The sequence below is a fragment of the Bombina bombina genome, chromosome 8 (assembly GCF_027579735.1).
Source record: "Bombina bombina isolate aBomBom1 chromosome 8, aBomBom1.pri, whole genome shotgun sequence".
NCBI lineage: Eukaryota > Metazoa > Chordata > Amphibia > Anura > Bombinatoridae > Bombina > Bombina bombina.
This window is the reverse complement of record NC_069506.1, coordinates 19,773,163-19,795,252: the sequence shown is the minus strand read 5'-3', so window position 1 is coordinate 19,795,252 and position 22,090 is coordinate 19,773,163. Positions and strand designations below refer to the sequence as shown.

Genomic DNA, 22,090 nt, shown 5'->3' with positions numbered 1-22,090 from the left:
AGTGCTGACGGCTCTGAGCTGTCAGTTTCCCACTCAGGTGCGAACGACGGATCAGAGCTGTCGCTAGCACTCTCCCACCTTGAGGGAGATCTGGGGGCTCCCACCCGCTCCTACCCCGGCGATCCGACCTGTATAGTGGCAGGCATCGTCATGACGTCATGCACAATGATGTGATGACGTCACTATGCAACTTTATTTAAAAATAACAATTTAAGAATAGGAAAAGGGGGCATGCTGCTTAGAAGCCTTTATCTCAGGCATCTAAGCAGCTACAGACCCCCCCAAGACCCAACGTTGGAAAGATAATCACCTAACCTTTCCAACCGTGAACGTATTGGGGATCTGAAGAAAGAATATATATATATTTTATTTTTTTTTAAATAAAAAAACATTTTAAACAGCTTAGCACTCAAAGGGTTAAGACTATGATTTAAAGGGACATTAAACACTTTGAGATGGTAATATGAAATGATAAATCATGTATATAAAAACTCTGCACTATACTTTCATTATTTATTTTGTCCCCCCTTTCCTGTAATTACTCTCCGAAATTGTGAGCTTTTTAGTTCCTGTTAGAAATGGAAGTGCAGAACACTGTTATATTCCGCAAAGCCATTGGCTGCACATTTTAGTAACCTATTTGTAACTGTCTCTAATTGGCCACAGCAGAGAAGGTAATCTAAGTTACAACATGGCAGCTCATTGTTTTGTAGACAATAAAACTTTACACTTATTTTGTCCCTATTTAAACAGCTAACGAAACTATAAAAAATACATCTTCATGTTGTTCTCAGACTAATACTTTCTTTAAATGCATCATTTTATATAGCATTTATTTAGTGTTTTAATGTCCATTTAACACCTACTCTGAATTTAAAATAAGCAGATATTTTTTTTTCTGACAAATTTTATTTTTTCTCCCATTTTCCATCCCACTGTATCATGTGACAGACATCAGCCAATTACAGACTAGTATACGTATACCCTGTTAGCTTGTGCACATGCTCAGTAGGATCTTGTTCCCTAGAAAGTGTCTATATAAAGAGATTGCAAAATGTGATAATGGAAGTAAATTGGAAAGTGATTTAAAACTGCTGCTCTATCTGAATCATAAAGTTTATTTTGACTTGTGTGTCCCTTTAACTGTCCTTTTGCTCTCCTTGTCTTTGCAGGAAGTGTTTAAAGGATTTAGCTCAGAAGAAATTTCATGTGGAAGACCTCTGCGGTCTAAGAAAGGTACGGATCTCTCCATATTCTATTTTCTTTTGGTTCATGCGTCTTTTTCAGATCTATTGACTTTATAATATCAGTTATGGGAAGGCAGTGGGGTAATGTTGTCTTATTTCTCCTGTTAAGTGTGGTCAGTCCACGGGTCATCATTACTTCTGGGATATTATCTCCTCCCCTACAGGAAGTGCAAGAGGATTCACCCAGCAGAGCTGCTATATAGCTCCTCCCCTCTACGTCACCTCCAGTCATTCTCTTGCACCCAACGAATAGATAGGATGTGTGAGAGGACTGTGGTGATTTTAATTAGTTTATTACCTTCAATCAAAAGTTTGTTATTTTATAATAGCACCGGAGTGTGTTATTCATTCTCTGGTAGAATTTGAAGAAGAATCTACCTGAGTTTTTTCTATGATTTTAGCCGGAGTAGTTAAGATCATATTGCTGTTTCTCGGCCATCTGAGGAGAGGTAAACTTCAGATCAGGGGGCAGCGGGCAGATTAATCTGCAAAGAGGTATGTAGCAGTTTATATATTTTCTGACAATGGAATTGATGAGAAAATCCTGCCATACCGTTATAATGTAAACTCAGCCTTAAATACAATAGATGTATCTGGTATCAGGCTGTCATGTATGTATATTTTACACTTCAGTATTCTGGGGAATGGTACTTCACTGGATTTATACTGTATGCATAGACTTAACCTATTTTGCAGGGACTTGCAATAGGTTTTTAAATAACAATTAATTTATTGAGGTTAAACGTTTTTTGCTGGCATGTAAAATCGTTTATTTCTCTGAGGTACTGGGTGAAAAAATGTTTTGGGCACTGTTTTTTCCACTTGGCAATAGTTTTGTTTAAATTTAAACAGTTTACTGATCTCTCTCACTGTTATGTGTGAGGGGGAGGGGCCATTTTTGGCGCTTTTACTACGCATCAAAAAACTCAGTCAGAGGTTCATTTTCTTCCTGCATGATCCGGTTCATCTCTACACAACTCAGGGATCTTCAAAGCTTGTTTTGAGGGAGGTAATCATTCACAGCAGAGCTGTGAAGATTGTAGTTGACCGTGATAAAAAACGTTTATTTGTGTATTTTTTTCTGCTGTCAGGGTTAGTTATCCTTTGCTAATGGGAACAATCCTTTGCTAAAATTGTATATTTCTTACAAAGATTTGATGCTATAATTTATTTATTTCAACTGTCATAATTTTTTCTGTGCTTCTTATAGGCACAGTTCGTTTTCATATTATTGTAAATTACTTGAAAAAGCATTTCCAAGTTGCTAGTTAATTGCTAGTGTGTTAAACATGACTGATTCAGAGGAAGATACATGTGCTATATGTGCTAATGCCAAAGTGGAGCCCAATAGAAATTTATGTACTAACTGTATTGATGCTACTTTAAATAAAAGTCAATCTGTACAAATTGAACATATTTCACCAGACAACGAGGGGAGAGTTATGCCGACTAACTCGCCTCACGTGTCAGTACCTGCATCTCCCGCTCGGGAGGTGCGTGATATTGTAGCGCCGAGTACATCTGGGCGGCCATTACAAATCACATTACAGGATATGGCTACTGTTATGACTGAAGTTTTGGCTAAATTACCAGAACTGAGAGGTAAGCGTGATCACTCTGGGGTGAGAACAGAGTGCGCTGATAATATTAGGGCCATGTCAGACACTGCGTCACAGGTGGCAGAACATGAGGACGGAGAACTTCATTCTGTGGGTGACGGTTCTGATCCAAACAGACTGGATTCAGATATTTCAAATTTTAAATTTAAGCTGGAAAACCTCCGTGTATTACTAGGGGAGGTATTAGCGGCTCTGAATGATTGTAACACAGTTGCAATACCAGAGAAAATGTGTAGGTTGGATAGATATTTTGCGGTACCGGCGAGTACTGATGTTTTTCCTATACCTAAGAGACTTACTGAGATTGTTACTAAGGAGTGGGATAGACCCGGTGTGCCGTTCTCACCCCCTCCGATATTTAGAAAAATGTTTCCAATAGACGCCACCACACGGGACTTATGGCAGACGGTCCCTAAGGTGGAGGGAGCAGTTTCTACTTTAGCTAAGCGTACCACTATCCCGGTGGAGGATAGCTGTGCTTTTTCAGATCCAATGGATAAAAAGTTAGAGGGTTACCTTAAGAAAATGTTTGTTCAACAAGGTTTTATATTGCAACCTCTTGCATGTATTGCGCCTGTCACGGCTGCAGCAGCATTTTGGTTTGAGTCTCTGGAAGAGACACTTGAATCATCTACACTAGATGAGATTACACACAAACTTAAAGCCCTTAAGTTAGCTAACTCATTTATTTCAGATGCCGTAGTACATTTAACTAAACTTACGGCTAAGAATTCCGGATTCGCCATTCAGGCACGCAGAGCACTGTGGCTAAAATCCTGGTCAGCTGACGTTACTTCTAAATCTAAATTGCTTAATATACCTTTCAAAGGGCAGACCTTATTCGGGCCCGGGTTGAAAAAGATTATCGCTGACATTACAGGAGGTAAAGGCCATGCCCTGCCTCAGGACAAAGCCAAAGCCAAGACTAGACAGTCTAATTTTCGTTCCTTTCGTAATTTCAAAGCAGGAGCAGCATCAACTTCCTCTGCACCAAAACAGGAAGGAGCTGTTGCTCGCTACAGACAAGGCTGGAAACCTAACCAGTCCTGGAACAAGGGCAAGCAGGCCAGGAAACCTGCTGCTGCCCCTAAGACAGCATGAATCGAGGGCCCCCGATCCGGGACCGGATCTAGTGGGGGGCAGACTTTCTCTCTTCGCCCAGGCTTGGGCAAGAGATGTTCAGGATCCCTGGGCGTTAGAGATCATATCTCAGGGATACCTTCTGGACTTCAAATCCTCTCCCCCAAGAGGGAGATTTCATCTGTCAAGGTTGTCAACAAACCAAACAAAGAAGGAAGCGTTTCTACGCTGCGTACAAGATCTTTTATTAATGGGAGTGATCCATCCAGTTCCGTGGTCGGAACAAGGACAAGGGTTTTACTCAAATCTGTTTGTAGTTCCCAAGAAAGAGGGAACTTTCAGGCCAATCTTGGATTTAAAGATCCTAAACAAATTCCTAAGAGTTCCATCGTTCAAGATGGAAACTATTCGAACAATTTTGCCCATGATCCAAGAGGGTCAGTACATGACCACAGTGGATTTAAAGGATGCTTACCTTCACATACCGATTCACAGAAATCATTACCGGTATCTAAGGTTTGCCTTTCTAGACAGGCATTACCAGTTTGTAGCTCTTCCATTCGGATTGGCTACGGCTCCAAGAATCTTCACAAAGGTTCTGGGTACTCTTCTGGCGGTACTAAGACCGCGAGGAATTTCGGTAGCTCCGTACCTAGACGACATTCTGATACAAGCTTCAAGCTTTCAAACTGCCAAGTCTCATACAGAGTTAGTACTGGCATTTCTAAGGTCGCATGGATGGAAGGTGAACGAAAAGAAGAGTTCTCTCTTTCCACTCACAAGAGTTCCCTTCTTAGGGACTCTGATAGATTCTGTAGAAATGAAGATTTACCTGACAGAAGACAGGTTAACAAAGCTTCAAAATGCATGCCGTGTCCTTCATTCCATTCAACACCCGTCAGTAGCTCAATGCATGGAGGTGATCGGATTAATGGTAGCGGCAATGGACATAGTCCCCTTTGCACGCCTACATCTCAGACCGCTGCAATTGTGCATGCTAAGTCAGTGGAATGGGGATTACTCAGATTTGTCCCCCACTCTGAATCTGAATCAAGAGACCAGAAATTCTCTTCTATGGTGGCTTTATCGGCCACATCTGTCCAGGGGGATGCCATTCAGCAGGCCAAACTGGACAATTGTAACAACAGACGCCAGCCTACTAGGTTGGGGCGCTGTCTGGAATTCTCTGAAGGCTCAGGGACTATGGAATCAGGAGGAGAGTCTCCTTCCAATAAACATTCTGGAATTGAGAGCAGTTCTCAATGCCCTTCTGGCTTGGCCCCAGTTAACAACTCGGGGGTTCATCAGGTTTCAGTCGGACAACATCACGACTGTAGCTTACATCAACCATCAGGGAGGGACAAGAAGCTCCCTAGCAATGATGGAAGTGTCAAAGATAATTCGCTGGGCAGAGTATCACTCTTGCCACCTGTCTGCAATCCACATCCCGGGAGTGGAGAACTGGGAAGCGGATTTCTTAAGTCGTCAGACTTTTCATCCGGGGGAGTGGGAACTTCATCCGGAGGTCTTTGCCCAAATACTTCGACGTTGGGGCAAACCAGAGATAGATCTCATGGCGTCTCGTCAGAACGCCAAGCTTCCTCGCTACGGGTCCAGATCCAGGGATCCGGGAGCGGTTCTGATAGATGCTCTGACAGCACCTTGGACCTTCAAGATGGCTTATGTGTTTCCACCCTTCCCGATGCTTCCTCGATTGATTGCCAGAATCAAACAGGAGAGAGCATCAGTGATTCTAATAGCACCTGCATGGCCACGCAGGACTTGGTATGCAGATCTAGTGGACATGTCATCCTGTCCGCCTTGGTCTCTACCTCTGAAACAGGACCTTCTGATCCAGGGTCCATTCAAACATCAAAATCTAACTTCTCTGAAGCTGACTGCTTGGAGATTGAACGCTTGATTTTATCAAAACGTGGGTTTTCTGAGCCAGTTATTGATACCTTAATACAGGCTAGGAAGCCTGTTACCAGAAGGATTTACCATAAAATATGGCGTAAATACTTATATTGGTGCGAATCCAAGAGTTACTCATGGAGTAAGGTTAGGATTCCAAGGATATTGTCTTTTCTACAAGAAGGTTTAGAAAAGGGTTTATCCGCTAGTTCCTTAAAGGGACAGATTTCAGCTCTGTCCATTCTTTTACACAAACGTCTGTCAGAAGTTCCGGATGTTCAAGCTTTTTGTCAGGCTTTAGCTAGGATCAAGCCTGTGTTTAAAACTGTTGCTCCGCCATGGAGTTTGAACTTAGTTCTTAATGTTTTACAGGGTGTTCCGTTTGAACCCCTTCATTCCATTGATATCAAGCTGTTATCTTGGAAAGTTCTTTTTTTAATGGCTATTTCCTCGGCTCGAAGAGTCTCTGAGTTTTCTGCCTTACATTGTGATTCTCCTTATCTGATTTTTCATTCAGACAAGGTAGTTCTGCGTACTAAACCTGGGTTCCTACCTAAGGTGGTCACTAACAGGAATATCAATCAAGAGATTGTTGTTCCATCTTTGTGTCCTAATCCTTCCTCGAAGAAGGAACGTCCGCTACACAATCTAGATGTAGTCCGTGCCCTGAAATTTTATCTTCAGGCAACTAAGGATTTTCGTCAAACGTCTTCCCTGTTTGTCGTTTATTCTGGCCAGAGGAGAGGTCAAAAAGCTTCGGCTAACTCTCTCTCTTTTTGGCTTCGTAGCATAATACGATTAGCCTATGAGACTGCTGGACAGCAGCCTCCTGAAAGAATTACAGCTCATTCTACTAGAGCTGTGGCTTCCACTTGGGCCTTTAAGAATGAGGCTTCTGTTGAACAGATTTGCAAGGCTGCAACTTGGTCTTCTCTTCATACTTTTTCCAAATTTTACAAATTTGACACTTTTGCTTCTTCGGAGGCTGTTTTTGGGAGAAAGGTTCTTCAGGCAGTGGTTCCCTCCGTATAAAGAGCCTGCCTGTCCCTCCCGTCATCCGTGTACTTTTGCTTTGGTATTGGTATCCCAGAAGTAATGATGACCCGTGGACTGACCACACTTAACAGGAGAAAACAAAATTTATGCTTACCTGATAAATTCATTTCTCCTGTAGTGTGGTCAGTCCACGGCCCGCCCTGTTTTTTATGGCAGGCTAAAAATTTTTTTGGATTATACTCCAGTCACCACTACACCCTTGGGCTTCTCCTTTCTTGTTGGTCCTTTGGTCGAATGACTGGAGGTGACGTAGAGGGGAGGAGCTATATAGCAGCTCTGCTGGGTGAATCCTCTTGCACTTCCTGTAGGGGAGGAGATAATATCCCAGAAGTAATGATGACCCGTGGACTGACCACACTACAGGAGAAATGAATTTATCAGGTAAGCATAAATTTTGTTTTTTTCTTTCCCCATCAAACTTTGTTTCCTCCTATTTTCATTTGTATTTTTGTCTAGAATACTTGGTGTTTGAAGCCTAGTCGATGCTTCTAGGGGTTTACTTAACCAGCAAACTAGCTGAGTCTCCAGAAATTAGAAGTACCTACTTCCGTATGGTGCAAGGGGTTAAAAGCATGTAAGATTGTCATTGTTTTCCAGGACATACCCTTTAACAGCTTATTGAATGCTGCTTACCTCATTTACTTTGTTGTGGTTAATTATAAATAAATATAAACACGCCCCTGCACATATCAGCCAATCACTGTGCAACATGTAGGTTTGTCAGGGATCTGTAGTGCACGGCCAGTCGTGGCAAGGTGTTGTGTTTTTTTTTATTTATTTATGGAAAGGATCATTTTGAGCTTAAAGAATCAGTAAATACAGTAGATTTGCATAAACAGCAAATGCATGATAAAAAGTCAATGCTGGTAAGCAATTTTCTTCTTATCACCTCTGAAAAACTGAAGAATTAATACTACATTGAAGAATTAATACTACACTATATTCTCTTTTTCTTTGTTACTAACCCCCCCCCACCATTCTTTTCCCTTCTTTTCTCTTGTGCACTACCCTCCTTTTCTGTGAATATTTATTATGGACTTCATCCAAGAGTGGCACTGAAAGTCTTGCGTAGGATAGCGGCACAGAGGAAAGACTATTTTAGAGACCGATATACACACACTTATTAGGAGTGTACACAAATAATTAACTGGTTTTTAAAAAATAAATAAATCATTTTTAAACAAAATTGGACATCTTGCGAATTGAGAAAACTACTAAGTATTGTGTTGTTAGTGTAAAACAGATTTCTTGTTTGTCAATTTTAGCTTAAATATTAGCCAGGTGGTTTGCTCAGTAAATAGCCCTTGGGGAGAACACTACTAGATGAAAAGCTATTTTTTTTGGTGTCCACTTTACTGATTTTCTTGGAAAGGGAAATAGGCATGAGATCAATGCAAACCGCAACAGTATGAGGAAAATCACTAATATACATACTGTATTTAAAGGGACACTCAAGTCAAAATAAACCTTTTTTCTTTCTAATAATACGGTGAGTATACGGATCATCAATTACTGTTGGGAATATCACTCCTGGCCAGCAGGAGGAGGCAAAGAGCACCACAGCAAAGCTGATAAATATCACTTCCTACCCATAATGCCCCAGTCATTCTCTTTGCCTCTAGTGCAAAGAGGAGGTGAAGTAATTAGGTGTCCTGATAAAGATTCTTCTTTCAAGATTTTTTATTTTGAAGTCTGGGCAAGATTGCTCTGGCCTTCCATCACAATTTGGGTATAGCTGTACTCCATGTCAGTCTCTTCAGCAGGGCTGTGGTGGCTTTAAAGCAGTTAGGAACTTGTAAAGTGGGCTTTACTGTGTTTTCCTAACATGTTGCTGCCCTGGTATAGAAAGCCTGAGTAAATTTACTCTTTCATTTTACACAGGTCTCTGTGAGGAGCGGCATCCTCTCATACTTTGTGAGTTGTCTGGTTGCCGGACGACTAGAATGCAGGTAAGTGCCCTTTGTCTTCTAAAAGATGGGAGATTGTGCACTTTATATTTACTGCAACAATGATTGGGACATTTTATACCTTTTGTTGGGGTATTATTGGGCAGCGTGCAGGCACTCGTGTTTTTTTTAAGAGAGACAAACTGTTTCTTCTTCGGGGTTGAAGGGGTTAATCTGTGTGTAGGGCTCTGTTTCCTTAAGCTGTTTATTAAGAAGGAATCAGATGGGCGATATACACTTGTCCCTCAAGCCTATATATGCTTATTGTTGTGGCAGACATTACACATTTTTCTAGTGAGGGGGATGTTTTGTTTTCTATCGGCTGGGAGCAAGCATTTTTATTTAGCACTGCTTCTTCTCAGTCCGATGTGTCTCTCCTTCATGTATATTCCGCTCTTAGAGCGGTCAAGTCCGTCCGTTGAGAGGAGTAAGCTTAGCACTCTGTTTTTTCTATTCCTGAGTTTTGTTGCCACCCTTCCTAAAAGCGCCATGTTTTACCTCAGGGAGGAAGCGGCTGTGCCATTTGTGTTGCCCTCAACTCTTAGCCAAGTGACTCCGCCTCCTTGCTCCGAGATCGGAGCAGTGGGGTTTCTGCCCCAGTGTGGGGATAACATGAATGCTTTGTATTCTTATTTAAATCTTATGTATTTAAAGTTAATACGGGTGATTAAGGGATAATTGATATGTATTAAGGATGACTTAAATGTTTTTAAATCCTGCAGTTTGTAATATACTGGTTCCTAAGAGCTTAGTATATTAATAATCAGACATATGGCTTGTGTCTCTTGTATAATTTCCATCCAAAGGGGAGGAGAGTCCACGTCTTCATTCATTACTTGTGGGAATTAACAACTTGGCCACCAGGAGGAGGCAAAGACACCCCAGCCAAAGGCTTAAATACCTCCCCCACTTCCCTCATCCCCCCCTGTCATTCTTTGCCTTTCATCACAGGAGGATGGCATTGGAGTGCCGGTGTTTCGGAGTAGTCTGTTATGGAGGGTAGTACTTTTTGCAGTGGGACTGGAGTTTTAAGTAGTCCTGTCAGCCTCTCAGTTAGAGCCTGGGCGAAAGTTAGAGTCCGGAGTTGCAGGGAGTGTCTTTCTGCAAAACCATCTCATATTAACAGCTCCATAAGCAATCAGCGTTGACGAGTTTCGTTGCCTGCTTTCTTCACTCAAGTCCATGTCAGGAGCGAGGCTACTGACCTGTCACACTTGAAGGGCCGTGTTCCTGTTCCACGGCGTAGATTCTGGTAAGATTGTTTCATTTTTTATTAATAATAACATAGAAGACAGGGTCACAGTGTGGCACCTTTTTATCTTTACAGAATCGAGGGTTAATATTCCTGGAAGGAGGATTATTGAACAGGGAGGGGGGTTTATACATGCTATTGTGTCATTGCAGCGTTATGTGCGAGATGAGGCTCTGGCAATGTGTGGAACTTTCAGGTTACTTGCAGAAACTTTGCACGGCCATTTTTTTTGCATGTTTTTCCCTAGTGCAGGGGCGGTCCTTGGCAGGCACTCCATGTGACTGGATGTCGCTATCCTTCCTGTTGATCTGTGGCACAGGAGACATAGCGGTTTCTGTAGTCCGGGTCCTAGGAGGTGGTGAGTGCCCCAGCATTTGGTGGTATAAAGGTGCCTTTTTAATAGTTAGTCTAACCAAACGCACAAGCGATGGAGGACTCTGACACATTGGAGGGCTCTGCTTCCTTAATTCTCATTCCTGTGTTTATTGTGAGGAGGTTCTGGTAGATTAGCCTGCTCAACTATGTTCCATGTGTCTTGATAAAGTTACAACATCTAAAAGTAAACTGATGTCTAGTACTACTGGGCCGTCCACCTTTGAGGGTTCTTTTTCCCGGTAGGTGCGTTCCCTACATTCATTTCAGATTGCACATGCAACGCCCCGGGGTCCAACCGTTACTCCTTCAGGAGAGATTTGTTGGCTGTCAGACTTTGCTGACCATCTGTAATCGGCGATTTCGAAAGTGATCCATGGCTTACCACGTTCTGCTAAGCACAAGCGTAGGGTTCATCATAGCGGCCCAGCCCAGGGTTTGTCCTTGCCGATGGAAGATCCAGAGGCTCTATACGAGGGCGAGGCCCACTCAGACTATTAAGAGGAGGCTCCTTCTGGGTCGGAGTCTGTGTCATCTAAACCTCTGGCGGCGGAGGAGCCTGGTTATAGGTTTAGGCTGGAAAATGTGTGCTTTCTGCTACTGCAGGTGCTTGCTACTCTTGAGGTTCCGGAACCTAAGATACCGGAGGAACCTGCGATTCCTAAGCTTGACAAGGTATACGAGGACAGGGTAGTACCTCAGTCTTTCCCGGTTCCTGTTAAGATGGCTAATATTATTAAGAGTGAATGGGAGCAATTAGGTTCTTCCTTTTTCCCTTCTTTTAAAAAACTGTTTCCCGTTCCGGATTCTCAGCTTGAACTGTGGGGGACCATCCCTAAGGTGGATGGGGCTGTCTCTACACTTGCAAAGCGGACGACTTTTCACCTTGAGGATAGTTCGTCGTTTAACGAGCCCATGGATAAAAAGCTGGAAAACATGTTGAGAAAGATGTTTCAGCACACTGGATTTGTTTTTCAGCCAGCAGCGGCCGTTGCGGCGGTCGCTGGAGCTGCAACATATTGGTGTGAATCCCTGTGTGAAATGGTCGAGGGGGAGACCTACATCGACGAGATACAGGAGAAGATTAAGGCGCTGAAGATTGCCAATTCTTTCATCTGTGATGCCAATATGCAAATTATTGGCCTGAATGCTAAGGTGTCAGGTTTTTCTGTTTTAGCGCGCAGGACTCTGTGGCTAACATCTTGGTCTGCGGACATGACCTCTAAGGCGAGGCTGTTGTCCCTGCCTTTTCAAGGAAAGATCCTGTTTGGTCCAGGATTGGATTCGATTATATCCTTGGTTACGGGAGGCAAGGGAGCTTTCCTACCGCAGGATATGAAGGCTAAGCCTAAATGATCTACTTTTCGTCCCTTTCGCGTAGACAAGGCCCAGCGCCACAAAAGCGGACCAGTCCAAGGGATCTTGGAAGCCAGCTCAATCTTGGAACAAGTTTAAGCAGAGCAAGAAGCCAGCTGAGACGTAATCGGCATGAAGGGCTGGATCACGTAGGGGGCAGATTATCTCTATTCTCAGACGCATGGATGCAGGACGTTCAGGACCCTTGGGTTCTAGAAGTGGTCTCCCAGGGTTACAGGATAGGGTTCAGATCCCATCCGCCCGATGGCAGATTCCTCTTGTCAAACCTGTTTTAAAGACCGGAGAAGAGAGAGGCCTTTCTAAAGTGTGTGAAATCTCTCGGGGTTATCGTACCAGTACCCCTAGCAGAAAGGGAGGGCACGTTCCGCCCGATTTTGGACCTAAAGTGTTTAAACAAGTTTCTGAGTCTTCCACCGTTCAAAATGGAAACAATCAGATCTATTCTGCCCCTAGTTCAAGAGGGGACAGTTCATGACAACCATAGACTTGAAGGATGCTTACCTTCATGTGCCAATTCAGAGGGACCACTTCAGGTTCCTAAGATTTGTGTTTCTGGACCAACATTTCCAGTTTGTGGCCCTTACTTTTGGTCTGGCGATGGCCCCAAGAGTCTTCACGAAGGTTCTGGGGGTGCTGCTTGCAGTGGCCAGATCCAGGGGCATTGCGGTGGCACCTTACCTGGATGACATCCTAGTTCAGGTTCAGTCTCACGGGTGGAAGATAAATGCAGGAAAGAGTTCCCTGGTTCCCAGCAACAGGGTGGAGTTCCTGGGTACGATTATAGACTCTATGTCTATGAAGATATTTCTCACAGATCAGTGGCGCAGGAAGCTTGGGTCCTCCACAAGCCCGTCGGTGACTCAATGTATGGAGGTGATAGGCCTCATGGTGTCAAGCATAGATGTTATCCCATTCGCCAAGTTCCATCTCAGACCTCTTCAGTTGTGCATGTTGAGACAGTGGAACGGCAATCATTCAGATCTATCACAGCAGATATCCATGGATGCTCGGACTCGGAACTCCCTCTCTTGGTGGATTCGTCTGAAGCAACTGTCCATGGGGACATCCTTCTTGCGACCATCCTGGGAGATTGTGACCACGGACGCCAGTCTGACAGGATCGGGAGCTGTTTGGGGTGCCAGGATGGCACAAAGAAGGTGGTCCTGAGAGGAGTCTCTCCTTCCGATCAAGATCCTAGAACTACAAGCAATTTACAATGCTCTGAAGGCATGGCCTTCTCTGGAGTCGGTCAGTTTCATCAGATTCCAGACCAACAACATTTCCTTGGTGGATTACATCAACCACCAGGGGGGTATGAGGAGCTCCCTAGCTATGAGGGAGGTGTCTTGGATCTTGGAGTGGGCAGAGTCTCACAATTGCTCGCGCTCAGCGATTCACATTCCATGTGTGGACAACTGGGAAGCAGACTTTCTCAGCAGGCAATCCTTCCATCCGGGGGAATGGTCTCTTCACCCCGAAGTGTTTGCAGAGATTTGTCTCAGGTGGGAAACGCCGGTTATAGACCTCATGGCGTCCAGACTCAATTTCAAGCTACCTTGATATGGGTCGAGGTCCAGGGATCCCCAGGCAGAGCTGATCGATGCCTTAGTGGTTCCTTGGGGATTCAGCCTAGCTTACATTTTTCCACCGTTACCACTTCTACCTTGCGTAGTGGCACCCATCAAACTGGAGCGGGCCCCGGCCATTCTGATTGCTCCTTCATGGCTGCGGAGGATGTGGTTTGCGGATCTGGTGGGGATATATTCCTCTCCACCATGGAGGTTACCCTGTCGCAGGGATTTATTGTCACAAGGCCCCTTTCAACATCGAAATATAGATTCTCTGAGGCTGTATGTGTGGAGATTGAACGCCTAGTCTTAGCCAAGAGAGGCTTTTCTAAAATGTGATTGATACTCTAATTCAGGCATGGAAGCCAGTCACTCGTCACATCTTCCATAAGGTGTGGAGGACTTACTTGTCCTGGTGTGAGAAGCATGGATATCCTTGGCACAAGGTGAAGGTATCCAGGATTCTGTCCTTTCTCCAAGATGGTTTGGAGAAGGGTCTTGCCGCTAGTTCCTTTAAGGGACAGATTTCGGCATTATCAGTTTTGTTGCATAGGAGACTCGCTGAGCTCCCTGACATTCAATTTTTTTTGTTCAGGCTCTGTCTAGAATCAGGCCTGTCTTTAGACGGTCGGCTCCCCCTTGGAGCTTAAACTTAGTCCTTAAGGTTTTGCAGAGAGTTCCATTTGAACCTATGCATTCCATAGGCATTAAGATTCTGTCCTGGAAGGTTCTCTTCCTGTTGGCTTTTGCATCGGCATGCAGAGTATCTGAACTAGCTGCCTTGCAATGTAATCCTCCTTATCTGGTGTTTCATGCGGCTAAGGCTGTACTTCGAACTGGGTTGGTGTTTCTCCCCAAGGTGGTGTCCAACCGTAACATCAACAGGAAATAGTTGTTTCTCCTTTGTGTCCTAACCCTTCTTCAAAGGAGAGATTACTTCATAACCTGGTTGTGGTTCGTGCCTTGAAGTTATATCTTCAGGCTACAAAGGATTTTAGACAGTCTACATCTCTTTTTGCGGTGTATTCTGGGAAGCTTAAGGGGCAAAGGGCCTCTGCTACTTCGTCTTTTTGGTTGAGGAGCTTGATTCACTTGGCTTATGAGACAGCGGGACATGTCTCCTCAGAGAATCACGGCTCATTGACTAGAGCTGTGGCTTCGTCTTGGGCCTTAAAGAATGAGGCCTCTATATGGAGCAAATTTGTAAGGCGGCTACCTGGTCCTCCTTACACACTTTTTTATAAAGTTTTACAAATTTGGAAAACCTAAATATTGCTTACCTGATAATTTAATTTCCATCGAGGGCATGAGAGTCCACGGCTCCCTTTCCGTATATCTGTTGGGCGGCCATAAATTTATCTTCTGGCACCTTTTTTACGATAGTATTTCTCCTACTGTTCCTGGTTCCCTCGGCAGAATGACTGGGGGATGAATGAAGTGGGGGGGGGGAGGCATTTAAGCCTTTGGCTGGGGTGTCTTTGCCTCTTCTTGGTGGCCAGGTTCTTAATTCCCAACAGTAATGAATGAAGCTGTGGACTCTCCTTCCGTCGATGGAAATGAAATTATCAGGTAAGCATAATTTTGTTTTTTATAAGCCTGCGATGGTAGAGCAGGCTAAGAGATAAAGTTTTTATAGATGTTTTGGGTTTCAATCCTTAAAGTGACAGTATGGTGCATTTTAGGAGAAGCTCTATACTCTTAGCTATTTTCTGTCTTAGTCTACATGTTGTATTTTTTTAAAGTGACAAAACAATTTTTATTTTTGTTGTTTTCCTTGTTTGTTCTTGGAGCGTAATGCCTGCTCCTTCAGACACACGTCTGCTCTGAACTACATTATAGAGTTTTTATGAAAATATTAAAGAGATCTTCCTTTTAATTTTCTCTGAGCCCTATGTCTCTCAGGATGATACTGTATAGGCATTGCCACAGTTTTCTCAACGCCCCAAGCGTTGCATGCAGTGCCCTGCGGTTCCTCTCAATCTCCTGGAGGAGTTATTTGCTTGCAGAATTGTCTGCCCAGGTGGCTTTTGTCTGTGGCTTTCTCTGCCTTTCCTTTATTTAAGGGAAATCGCAAGAGGTTCTTTAAGGAATCAGGTCGGTTTTCTGCTACGCATTTTGTCCTTGTAGTTTTATGAACAGGATAGTTGGTAGCATCTGAGGGTTAAACCTCCGATTTGAACAGTGTAATTCCTTCTTCTGGTACTGAAGTGGTTCTGTTAAGATGCATGCCTAATCTCCCTTTTTATTTAGGAAGGGTTGGCTACTTGGGAAACTTCGACCCTCCTGTCTTTGTCAATCCTCCAGAATTTAGTGAATTTTATATTTACTAGGATTCATTTGTTAAAAAATATCCTGTTCTCGACCGTGCTAGTAGAATTTTCTCAGGTATGGGAGAGGTTAAGGATTCCTTTTCCCCTTCTCCTGTCTGTAATAGCCTGTCTCCTTTTTAAATATCATGGTGCTTAAGGTAAAGGAGCCATTGATATTCTGGTTAAGAGAACTTCAATCCATATTTAGGATAGCCGTACGTTTACGACTCTTTATGGACAAGTCTGGCATCTTTTTGGTGTGACGTCTTGTCGGATTCCATTTTGGTGGACTCTTTGAGGAGATCAACGTCAGAAAGTCTGTTAGGCCATTAAATCCTTTCTGTTGCTGCGTTTCCGTTCCCAAGTCCTCTGGAATTTCCGGTTAGTGTTGGATAAGGGGGATGTGCTGTCCTAGCCCGCCGGGCATTACAGCCGAGAAGCATACTTGTGACTTAGTGGTATAGTCTAGGCCTTATAGTTCTGCTGTGGCAGATTAAACTTTTAGGATTCTTCCAGAACCACGCTTCTGGCGTTTCCTTTTCTCCTACATTGGTGTATCCGGTCCACGGCTTCATCCTTACTTGTGGGATATTCTCAATCCCTACAGGAAGTGGCAAAGAGAGCACACAGCAGAGCTGTCCATATAGCTCCCCTCAGGCTCCGCCCCCCAGTCATTCTCTTTGCCGCTCTAAACAAGTAGCATCTCCACGGGAGGGTAAAGAGTTTGTGGTGTTAGATTTGTAGTTTTTATTTCTTCTATCAAGAGTTTGTTATTTTAAAATAGTGCCGGCTTGTACTATTTACTCTGAAGCAGAAAGTGATGAAGATTTCTGCTGAGAGGAATATGATTTTAGCACCAGTAACTAAAATCCATTGCTGTTCCCACGCAGGACTGTTGAATACCGGAGAACTTCAGTTGGGGGGGAACAGTTTGCAGGCTTAACTGCTTAAGGTATGATCAGTCATTTTTCTAACAAGACCAAGTAATGCTAGAAGACCGTCAGAAATCCCCTCAGGGATAGGTAAGCCATTTTTCTCAGAGTATAAAATGATGGCTTAAATTAAGGGCTCAAAGCTGGTTGACACTATTGTGGGCTTAATCGATTGCTTTATTAGCATGATTCAGTAGGTATAGGGTGTTTTTGAGACTTTTAAAACACTTGTGGGGTTTATTTTGGCGCCTGGCACTTATTTAGACACCTAACCTAGTCAGAAAGGCCCCATCACTCTGAAATCAAGAGGGAGGGGGCCTCCTTTTCGCGCCTCAGTTGCACAGTTGTTTTTGCTACACAGTTCATGCAGCTTCACGTGGGGAGTCCAGGGACTTCAGAAACAACTTCAAAGAGGCTTATTTCTTACTCAAATAATCCCTAAGGAAGGTAAAAGCCACAGTAGAGGCTGTGGCATTGTACTGTAGTGTTTTTAACCGGTTAATTGCTGTTCTTAGCTCCGGTTTGGGCATTAAGGGGTTAATTGTGTGCAATCTTTTCAAAGCATTAAGACAATGTGGTGAAAATTTCATTAAAATTGGATGTTTATTTGATGGTTATTTGATGTTTTAGTAATAAAGTGTGCACTTTTATTATTTAAAGACACAGTAACGTTTTTTTCAAAAATGATTTTTTATGCATTATAGTGCTGTCTAAGTCTGTCAAACATGTCTGACCCTTCAGATAGATTGTTCTGTATGTATAAAGGCCAAGGCGGTGCCCTCATTAAATTTATGTGTAAAATGTGCTATAGTGTCCAAACAGCTTAAGGACCGTATAGTCACGCTTAGTGATGTAGCCCAAGATGATTCTTTAGCTGAAGGTAGTGGGGATGGTTCGCTATCCTCTCCTTCTGTGTCAACACCAGCTATGCCCGCGCAAGCGATGCCCAGTACATCTAGCGCACCAATTCCTATTACTTGGCAACAATTAGCAGCAGTAATGGATAATTCTCTTGCAGCATTTTTATCCAAACTGCTAGCTTTTCCAAGAAAGCGTGATAGCTCAGTTTTAAATACAGAAAATGAGCAAGCAGACGCAGCTGATAATTTATCTGTAGTACCCTCACATCAATCTGACTTGGCGGTGAGGGAGGGCCTGTCTGAGGGAGAAATTTCTGATACAGGAAAGGTTTCTCAGCAGGCAGAGCCTGATGCCATAGCATTTAAATTTAAGTTAGAACACCTCCGCGCTCTGCTTAAGGAGGTCCTAGCTACGCTTGATGATTGTGACCCTTTAGTGGTCCCAGAAAAATTGTGTAAAATGGACAAATTCTTAGAGGTCCCAGTACACACTGATGCGTTTCCGATACCTAAGAGGGTGGCGGATATCGTGACTAGGGAATGGGAGAAACCAGGTGTACCGTTCCCCCCCCCTATATTTAAGAAAATGTTCCCCATTGTTGACCCAAGGAGGGACGCGTGGCAGACGGTCCCTAAGGTAGAGGGGGCAGTTTCAACACTAGATAAGCGCACGACTATACCAGTAGAAGATAGTTGTGCCTTCAAACATCCTATGGATAAAAAATTAGAAGGTTTACTTAAGAAAATTTTTTGTTCAACAAGGTTTTCTTCTTCAACCAATTTCTTGCATTATTCCTGTAACCACTGCAGCTGCTTTTTGGTTTGAGGAACTAGAAAACTCGCTCCAGAAGGAGGCTTCTTATGATGAAGTCATGGACAGAATTCACGCCGTGAAGTTGGCTAATTCTTTCATTACAGATGCCGCTTTTCAGGTAGCTAAATTAGCGGCGAAAAATTCTGGTTTTGCAATCGTGGCGCGCAGAGCGCTTTGGCTAAAATCTTGGTCGGCGGATGTGTCGTCCAAAACAAAATTGCTTAATATTCCTTTCAAGGGTAAGACCCTATTCGGGCCAGAGTTGAAATTATTTCAGATATCACTGGGGGAAAGGGCCATGCCCTTCCACAAGATAGACCTTTCAAAGCTAAAAATAAGTAATTTTCGTTCCTTTCGCAATTTCAGGAACGGACCTGCTTCTACCTCTACAGCCACTAGGCAGGAGGGTAACGCATCCCAGCCCAAACCAGCATGGAAACCATTGCAAGGGTAAACAGGCTAAGAAGCCTGCTGCTGCTACCAAGACAGCATGAAAGGATAGCCCCCGATTCGGGACCGGATCTAGTAGTGGGCAGACTTTCTCTCTTTGCTCAGGCTTGGGCAAGAGATGTTCCGGACCCCTGGGCGTTAGAAATTGTCTCTCAGGGGTATCTTCTGGAATTCAAGGACCTTCCTCCAAGGGGAAGTTTCCACATGTCTCGCTTATCTTTAGACCAGATAAAGAGACAGGCATTCTTACGTTGCGTAGAAGACCTTCTAAAAATGGGAGTGATACACCCAGTTCCAACAGCAGAACAAGGACTGGGATTTTACTCAAACCTGTTTGTGGTTCCCAAAAAGGAAGGAACTTTCAGGCCAATCCTGGACTTAAAAATCCTAAACAAATTTCTCAGAGTTCCATCATTCAAAATGGAAACCATTCGGACAATTTTACCAATGATTCAGGAGGGTGAATATATGACTACCGTGGACTTAAAGGATGCGTACCTACATATTCCTATCCACAAAGATCACCATCAGTTCCTGAGGTTCGCCTTTCTGGACAAGCATTACCAATTCGTAGCCCTTCCCTTTGGATTGGCCACTGCTCCCAGAATTTTCACAAAGGTGCTAGGGTCTCTTCTAGCGGTGTTGAGACCAAGGGGCATTGCAGTAGCACCTTACCTAGACGACATCTTAAAACAAGCGTCGTCCTTTCACAAAGCAAAGGCTCATACGGACATGGTTCTAGCCTTTCTAAGGTCTCACGGGTGGAAGGTGAACATAGAAAAAAGTTCTCTGTCCCTGTTCACAAGGGTTCCCTTCCTGGGAACAGTAATAGACTCGTTAGAAATGAAGATCTTCCTGACGGATGTCAGGAAGTTAAAACTTTTGAACACTTGTCGAGTTCTTCATGCCATTCCTCAACCCTCCGTAGCTCAGTGCATGGAGGTAATAGGACTAATGGTTGCGGCAATGGACGTGGTTCCTTTTGCTCGAATTCATTTAAGACCACTGCAATTGTGCATGCTCAAACAGTGGAATGGGGATTATGCAGATTTGTCTCCCCAGATACAAATACACCAGAAAACCAGAGACTCACTCCTCTGGTGGTTGTCTCAGGATCACCTGTCTCAGGGAATGAGTTTCCGAAGACCGGAGTGGATCATTGTCACGACCGACGCCAGCCTCTTAGGCTGGGGTGCGGTCTGGGAGTCCCTGAAAGCTCAGGGTCTATGGTCTCGGGAAGAATCTCTTCTCCCGATAAACATTTTGGAATTGAGAGCGATATTCAATGCGCTCCAGGCCTGGCCTCAACTAGCGGAGGCCAAATTCATCAGATTTCAGTCGGACAACATGACGACTGTAGCCTACATCAATCATCAGGGAGGAACAAAGAGTTCCCTGGCGATGAGGGAGGTATCCAAGATCATCAAATGGGCGGAGGATCACTCCTGCCATCTATTAGCAATTCACATCCCAGGAGTGGACAACTGGGAAGCAGATTATCAGAGTCAGACTTTCCATCCGGGGGAGTGGGAACTTCACCCGGAGGTTTTTGCCCAGTTAACTCAACTATGGGGCCTTCCAGATCTGATGGCGTCACGCCAGAACTCCAAAGTTCCACGTTACGGGTCCAGGTCCAGGGATCCCAAGGCGACATTGGTAGATGCCTTAGTGGCGCCTTGGTCGTTCAATCTAGCTTATGTCTTTCCACCGTTTCCTCTTCTCCCCCGGCTAGTAGCCAGGATCAAACAGGAGAAGGCTTTGGTAATTCTGATAGCTCCTGCGTGGCCGCGCAGGACTTGGTATGCAGACCTGGTGAATATGTCATCGGTTCCACCATGGAAGCTACCTTTGAGGCAGGACCTTCTAATCCAAGGTCCATTCAAACATCCAAACCTAGTTTCTCTGCAACTGACTGCTTGGAGATTGAACGCTTGATTCTAGCTAAGCGTGGGTTTTCGGAATCCGTTATAGATACTCTGATCCAGGCTAGAAAGCCTGTCACTAGGAAAATTTACCATAAGATATGGCGGAAATATCTTTGCTGGTGCGAATCAAAGGGTTACTTATGGAGTAAGATTAGGATTCCAAGGTTACTATCTTTTTTTTTTCTCCAAGAAGGCTTGGAGAAAGGTTTGTCAGCTAGTTCTTTAAAAGGACAGATATCTGCTCTGTCTGTTTTGTTACACAAGCGTCTGGCAGCAGTGCCAGATGTTCAGGCGTTTGTACAGGCTTTAGTCAGAATCAAGCCTGTCTACAGACATGTGGCTCCTCCATGGAGTCTAAATTTAGTTCTTTCAGTTCTTCAAGGGGTTCCGTTTGAACCTCTACATTCCATAGATATCAAGTTACTATCTTGGAAAGTTTTGTTTTTGGTAGCTATTTCTTCTGCTAGAAGAGTTTCTGAATTGTCTGCTTTGCAGTGTAATTCACCCTATCTGGTGTTCCATACAGATAAGGTCGTTTTACGTACCAAACCTGGTTTTCTTCCAAAAGTGGTTTCCAATAAGAATATTAACCAGGAAATAGTTGTTCCTTCTCTGTGTCCTAATCCAGTTTCTAACAAGGAACGCCTGTTACACAACCTTGATGTGGTTCGTGCTTTGAAGTTTTATCTAAAAGCAACTAAAGATTTCAGACAAACATCGTCCTTGTTTGTCGTCTATTCTGGCAAGAGGAGAGGTCAAAAGGCGACTGCGACCTCTCTGTCTTTCTGGCTGAAAAGCATCATCCGATTGACTTATGAGACTGCTGGAAAGCAGCCTCCTGAACGAATTACAGCTCACTCTACTAGAGCTGTGGCTTCCACTTGGGCTTTCAAAAATGAGGCTTCTGTTGAACAGATATGTAAGGCAGCGACTTGGTCTTCACTGCATACATTTACCAAATTTTACAAATTCGATACTTTTGCTTCTTCGGAGGCTATTTTTGGCAGAAAGGTTTTACAAGCAGTGGTGCCTTCGTTTAGGTTACCTGACTTGTTCCCTCCCTTCATCCGTGTCCTAAAGCTTTGGTATTGGTTCCCACAAGTAAGGAAGAAGCCGTGGACCGGATACACTAATGTAGGAGAAAACAGAATTTATATTTACCTGATAAATTTCTTTCTCCTACGGTGTATCCGGTCCACGGCCCACCCTCGCATTTTGGTCAGGTTTAAATTTATTTTTTTAAACTACAGTCACCACTGCACCCTATGGTTCTCCTTTTTCTCCTAACCGTCGGTCGAATGACTGGGGGGGGCGGAGCCTGAGGGGAGCTATATGGACAGCTCTGCTGTGTGCTCTCTTTGCCACTTCC

The 22,090-nt window shown here is 43.9% G+C and overlaps 1 protein-coding gene across 2 annotated transcripts in view; it reads left to right on the top strand.

Annotated features, from left to right (window-relative positions):
- Positions 1 to 22,090, top strand: part of KMT2B (lysine methyltransferase 2B) — a 559,096-nt gene that overhangs the window by 30,841 nt on the left and 506,165 nt on the right. For both annotated transcript variants that reach the window (XM_053690169.1, XM_053690168.1), the window contains exon 2: positions 1,173 to 1,236. In XM_053690169.1, coding sequence (XP_053546144.1) covers positions 1,173 to 1,236 — 64 coding nt within the window. The remainder of the gene's footprint in view (positions 1 to 1,172; positions 1,237 to 22,090) is intronic.